Raw genomic sequence first — 6511 nt, 5'->3', positions numbered from 1 at the left:
TATCTTTTTTTCCTTCATACAGTGTTTGTACGGTTGTATTTATATAATACCGTGGCACTATTTTATACATTACCATGAATTAATAGCATGGATTTGTGGATATTATATATATCGTGACACGTAAATAATAAATATCTCTCTCTCTGGGCCTCATTCTCTCAAAAGCAAAACAAAGTAAACAAAGACTAATACTAGCTGTAAAAACAATGTGTAACATTAATACTATGAATTATAGAATAAGGAGAGTATAAAAAATGTATCAGTTGAGCTGCCATTAATATAATAGACCTATAAACAAAGAAAAAGGAGATAAATCATTGTTGCTTCTGCGAAAAAAACATTGGGATGGTGACAGTGTTGTGGTTGTGTGGTGGCCTTGATACATTGGTTGTACAATCGAGTTTGATGGATTCATAGAGTGGTGAGGTGAACTGTGGTTTAAACGTCGCGTTCAATATTATTTCACTTATATAGCGACGTGCATGCACGTTTGTGTGTGTGTCTGTGTGTATGGCTATACCTGCGTGTGTGTACTTGTACTAGTCCGAACTAATGCCGATTTTATAGTGCTAGCCCACTGAGATACCATGTCGCTGTTTAACTAAGTTACCCTCACTCAGCCAAAGCATTCTGACTCCGAGCCTTGTTAAAGGCCCTTAATGCCGAGCACCAGGCAGGATAAATTTTAAGTTCCATCATTTAACGTATTTTGTTTAAGAATTTTTTCGAGCCCTGAGTTGGCCTTTTAATGTGTGGGTACCCCTTGAGGAGGCCCATTTCTTATTATAATGAGTCTATCCTTTTTAGCGCCAGCTAAGACGCATTACTTTCTGTAATAATGAGTTGGTCTCCAATTTTTCATTACCAGTTGTAGGGAACTATTAGGAAACTGAGATAGCTCGCTCTTGTCATCCATTCTGGCTGTGGCTGTGCGGACAAAACATACTCTTCACTTCTCATCCATTTTGGTTTATGTCTCTCCCGGGTCAATCTTCGGGGCGATGGTGCAGATGGAATATCTCCAGATGAGTCATCTTCTGGGTCTTGTCTCGGGGTAGGTTCCGGAACATCAGGAATGTCTCTTTCTGGGGATGTTTCTTCTCCTGAGCCAGGGTCTGGTGAAGGGGTATCTTCCTGCTCATGATCCTGAGCAGTCTCATCAGTATCCTCTGTATCCATAATATCCACTTCTTCTATCTCCTCTGCGCTCTCTTCCCCCTCAGCTGGCCGATCAACTGCTCTGACAGTTGATGCTGAGGACCTGGATGTGTGGATCGGGATCATAACTGATTCGTCTTCACTGTCATCAGTTTCTTCTGGCTCATATGTCTTAATGGTCTGGGCTCGAGTGGCTGGCTTTCTTCTTGGAGCTGGAATTGGCCTGGCTGGATGGGCTGGTGTCGGTACTGATGGTGCCTGGTTGGATATGGTCCCGATTGGAAGAAGAAGATTTCTATGTAGAGTCCTTCTCTTCCCTTCTCCGGATTCTTTTCCAACAACAGGCAACAATCTTCACAAGGACTCTTTCACCACTCTCCAGTACTGCCGCTCTTGCCTTCTGGTCGTATTTGGTCTTCTGCCTTTCCTGAGCTTTGGTTGCCATCTCTGCTGCAAGGTCATACGCCTGCTTTAACCTATCCTGTAAAGATTTTGTATACTTCAAGACAGATTTGGGCTTGCTTGGCTCAATGTCAAGCCCAAATGCTATGTCAACAGGAAGCCTTGGGTGCCGACCAAACATCAAGAAGAAAGGAGACTGTCCCGTAGATTCATGCTGAGTGCAATTATAAGCATGCACAAGTGGACCAACATGTGTCTTCCAATCTCGCTTGCTGTCTGGATCCAAGGTTCCTAGCATGTTGCACAACGTTCGGTTAAAGCGTTCACACATCCCGTTGCCCATTGGATGGTAAGGTGTGGTTGACGATTTTTCAATTTTCAACATTTTACAAAGCTCAGTCATCAGGGTACCCACAAAGTTTGCTCCTTTATCAGAGTGAATCCGCTTCGGTAGGCCATAATGAACAACAAAGTTGTTGAAAAAGAGCTCAGCCGTTGTCTTTGCAGTGGTGTTCCTGCAAGGATAAGCTTGAGCATATCTAGTAAAGTGATCGGTTACCACGAGAACATATTGTTGGCCCCCCTTTGATGTTTCTAATCCAAGGAAGTCCATACAAACAAGTTCAAGTGGTTGTGATGTTGTAATATTCACTAGAGGTGCTCGAGATGTAGTTGTCTTACATTTGATGCAGCAATCACAGGACTGCACATGCACTTCAACATCTTTGGTCATTCCAGGCCAGTAGAATCTTCCCTCAAGAGAGAAACTGTTCTGTCTCTGCCTGGATGACCAACATTGTCATGCAAACTGCGCAGCACTGCACCTCTACATCTACTAGGTAAGACAAGTTGCAACTGTTCTCCTTGACCTGTCTTGGTTGTTCTATGAAGAACTCCTCTGTGCAGCTGCATCTGTGGAAAGTTCTTGATGAGAGATGTCATGTTACTGTCTCCAGTGTATTGATTCCTGTTTGGTCTGGTGCTGCATTCCAAGTGGTCAATGATGGTAGCCAGGGATGGATCTCTCATCTGTGATCTTCTCCAGTCCTTGGCGTTGATATCACACTTGTCCTCAGGTATATCAATATCATCCTCATCTATGACTTGTGCTGACATGCAGATACTTTCCACAAGGTTAGGAACTTGGATGACGTTGCAGATGGCATTCACAGAGTCAGTGGATAATTCCTCTATTGGTAACTTGTCTGGCAGCCTTGACAGAACATCAGCATCAATGTTACTCTTCCCTGGTCTGTACCTAATGCTGAAATTATACGCAGAGAGTGCTGCCAACCATCGATGACCAGTAGCATCAAGGCGAGCAGTGGTTAAGACATATGTGAGAGGATTGTTATCTGTGACAACTGCAAACTCATGTCCATACAAGTAGTCGTTGAACTTTTCTGAGATTGCCCACTTCAAACACAGAAACTCCAGTTTATGTGCAAAGTAGTTTCTCTCAGATTTGTTCAAACCCCTGCTTGCATAGGCAATCACTCGCAGTTGCCCATCCTGCTCCTGGTATAGCACTGCTCCTAATCCCCGAGTACTGGCGTGGATGTGGAGCTCAAAGGGTTTGGAAAAATCAACATATCCAGGCACTGGTGGTGTTGACAAGCGAGTCTTCAGCTCCTGAAAAGCCTCTTGCTGTTCTTTGTCCCACTTCCAGTCGATGCTGTTTGAATGCTGCTTGGATTTGGACTTCTTGGATGCTGACTTTGGCATCAGTTCTGACAGTGGTCTGGCAATCTTGGAGAAGTTCTTGACAAATTTCCTATAATAGCCAGCAAAACCAAGGAATTTCCGGACCTCTTCTGGATTGGATGGTGTTGGCCAGTCTTTAATCTTGTGCACTTTCTCTGGGTCAGCTTCGATGCCATCTGCTGAAACAATTTATCCCACATATCGGACTTTCCTCTTAAAAAACTTGCACTTCTTTGGAGCGAGTTTGAGTCCACATTCTTGCAACCTGCGGAAAACAAGTTCTAACCTCTCAACATGCTCTTCATAGGTTTTTGAGAAGATTATCAGGTCATCAAGATAAATCAAGCAGATCTTTAAGTGCAGTCCTTCAAGGCATTTTTCCATTAGTCGCTGGTATGTTGCAGGAGCATTGGATAGTCCGAATGGCATTCTATTAAATTCGAAGAATCCAAGTGGTCCGACTGTAAAGGCTGTTCTTTGCTTGTGTTCTTCTTCGACTTCCACTTGGTGATAACCACTCTTCATATCCAACACCGAGAAAAAGGTATTTCCGCCAAGACATTCAAGTAGTTCTTCAATACGAGGTAACGCGTAGGAATCTTTAATGGTCTGAAGATTCAGCTCGCGAAAGTCAATGCACATCCTCAGACGTCCATCTTTCCTCTTTGCTAATACAACATTAGAGGCCCATGGGCTATGAGACCTTCTAATGACTCCAGGTGATATGAGTTCCTGAAGATGAGTCCTAACTTCTTCATACATGGCTGGGGGGATCCTACGATGTCGCTGTTTGAATGGCGTGTTGTCATATAAGTCTATCCTGTGCTTTACCATAGAACAGTTGCCCAGACCATCATCCCTCTTTGAAAATATATCCTTAAACTTCAGGATTATGTCAAGTCCATCGGCAATCTGTTCACGGGAAAGTCCTTCCTTGTCTATCTCCACTTGGTTAATGATAGCATCGGAGTCCACTGGTTTTCCTGGAGGCAAATCCTTAACTGTGACGGGTTGGAGTTCACAAAGTAAAGCCTTAGAAGGGATGACAACTGTCTGTGTGGTGATGTTGGAGACATGCACTTCTATTTCCGTTGGAGTGTCACACTCATACTTGATGATGGTTGGGGCAATGTCAAGGTCGCTTGGTACAGCTGAGTTGACTGTGGCTTGAAGAAGTGCACAGACCTGTGGGTAAACAATTCCTTTAGCAAGATGTCCCCTAATGATGGTAGTACTGTTACCTGGGATTATGATGTTACATAACTCTGAAGATCTTACAAGTCCAAGTTTCCCATACTTTGCCAACTGTCTTTCACGTAGAACCATTGTTCGATAGGCCAGGTACCATGGAGTCTGGAGTCTTGCTCGCTGAAGGAACTGAACACCAACAGTATCTCGGCAGTTGTCAAGGAGTCTTGAAAGTACGTTGGTTCCCAAAAGAGCCGGCACTCGTCCGTTATACCTTGTGTCCGGGACAACAAGTACTAAACATGATAAGGCTCCTTTGCTGTCATTGCCACTGCCTGTAGTCGTAATACTAACCTGTACATATCCCATGTATGGTAATTGCTCTCCTCCTGCACATTCTATGTTGAGTATATCATCAAGTGGACTGAGTGGAATGTGGCTTAAATAACTTTCGTAGAAATATTGTGACATCACAGATACGGTAGCTCCTGTGTCTAACAAAGTCTGTACAGGTGTGTCTTCAATCCAGATAGTTACTTCCGTGGAGCTTCCAACTAAACCATCTGGAACCTCACATCTGGGGCGCAGATAGGAACCTAAGGGTGGCCCCTCCCCATAGGCCTGGGCCAGTTTAAAGGACGTCGCATATGATCCATACGAACTCTGCATCCATAAGAAAGATGTCCTTGGTAGCCACATCTCCAGCAGGTAGGAATCTCTGATTCTGAACTTGGCTGAAATCTGGAGGCTGTAGGAGCTGTTGATGCTGGTGGAATGGGGAAATTCTGTTGATAGGTTGGAGGTGGAGGACCAAACTGATCAGACCGATTCTGGCTGTTACCGCTTCTTGTAGTAACTGGAGTCCAGTTACCTGTGGATCCTCTTCCGCTGTTATACTGGCCTCTTCCTCTGTGCCCATGCTTAGGCCCTAAAAATCCTGAAAATTGAGCTTGCTCCTGAAAAACATGAGCTGAGAGTTGCTGTTGCTGTTGCTGTAACTCAGTCATTCCAGTGTGTAGCTCCTTAACCATAGCCTTCAACTCTGTTAGTTCACTCTTGGATTCCTTGGGCTCGGATGGTGTTGCCATGTTAACAGAAGCTGTCTTTGGCTTTGGCTTGGTCTTCGAGGTGTCGGCCTTGCCTCTCCTCAGATCAAATTCCATTTCCCTGAGGCACAAGCGCAAATCATCAAAACTATAGATGGAGTGGTACTTGTAGCCAGCCAGAGTCTTCAATGATGGATTGAGTCCATCCCATAGGCGAGTACGCAGCATGTCGTCCTGTTCAGCCTGTGAAAGGGATTTCTATTTAGCTAACTGAAACGTAAGGCGATCCAAACGGCAGCTCCAGGTAGCAACATCCTCATCTTCTCCTTGACAGGCACTGTAAAATTCTGACATTAGAGTAGAACTTCGACGCAGAGTTCCAAAAGCACTTTTCAACTTATGTAGTAGAATTGCAAAATCCGCATGGGGCCCTAGCTTCATAGATACGATAGCTGCTTCTCTTTTAAGCGACTTCCTAATAGCTTGAAGGATGACGTCATGGCTATGGGTCTTGGTTCCAATAAGGCATTCCACTTCATAGATCCAGTGATCATAGTCTGTGTCCTTTCCTGGTTCGCCACTGAAAAAGGGAAGTTTAGGAAAATGTTGGTAAGTAACATCTCGGCGTGATGCTGATGCGTGACCTTCATGTTCCTCTTCCTGTTTAATAGGATGCTCCTTCTGTGAGATACCTTGTATCCAAGCTTTAAGGTCTTTAGGCGAGTCCACTTTAGGCTGGAAACCCATCTTCCTAAATGCTACTAGCATACCTTCCATTTCCTCTTGGCTTAACTCCATAGTGCTAGGTAGGGTATCTGTAAACGAAAGTCCTGGAAGAGAATAAAGAAAATAGATACCTGAAAAAAATGAAAAACCAGTAACTTGAAATAAACTAAGGAGAGAAAAATACAAATGGAATATAACCATTTGAAAAGTAGGGAGTATTGCTAATAAAAGTCAAAGCAATATTTGATTGCACGTGGCAAATATGAATGACTGACAATCAGTGAGGT

General features: G+C 44.0%; 1 protein-coding gene across 1 annotated transcript; it reads right to left on the bottom strand.

Moving 5' to 3' along the window:
- Nucleotides 1-861: 861 nt before the first annotated feature.
- Nucleotides 862-1858, bottom strand: LOC124127505 (protein TsetseEP-like). The gene is made up of 2 exons (XM_046490889.2): nt 1531-1858; nt 862-1487 (listed from the first exon to the last, which is right to left on the bottom strand). Exons 1-2 carry the CDS (start codon nt 1856-1858, stop codon nt 862-864), a joined length of 954 nt encoding a protein of 317 aa, XP_046346845.2.
- Between the last annotated feature and the right edge of the window lie 4653 nt (nt 1859-6511).

The sequence above is a fragment of the Haliotis rufescens genome, unplaced genomic scaffold, assembly GCF_023055435.1.
Source record: "Haliotis rufescens isolate VD_foot unplaced genomic scaffold, xgHalRufe1.0.p SCAF_41, whole genome shotgun sequence".
Taxonomy (NCBI): Eukaryota; Metazoa; Mollusca; class Gastropoda; order Lepetellida; family Haliotidae; genus Haliotis; species Haliotis rufescens.
The sequence above is the reverse complement of the archived record's forward strand: the minus strand, read 5'-3'. Positions and strand labels throughout refer to the sequence as shown.

What these genes read in the sequence shown, in the direction of transcription:
- LOC124127505 (XM_046490889.2), bottom strand. Translation starts at nt 1,858, where the DNA reads ATGCTAGGAACCTTGGATCCAGACAGCAAGCGAGATTGGAAGACACAT. An exon ending in AGCGGCAGTACTGGAGAGTG is followed by an intron (nt 1,488 to 1,530) that starts GTGAAAGAGTCC and finishes TTGTTGGAAAAG; the next exon opens with AATCCGGAGAAGGGAAGAGA.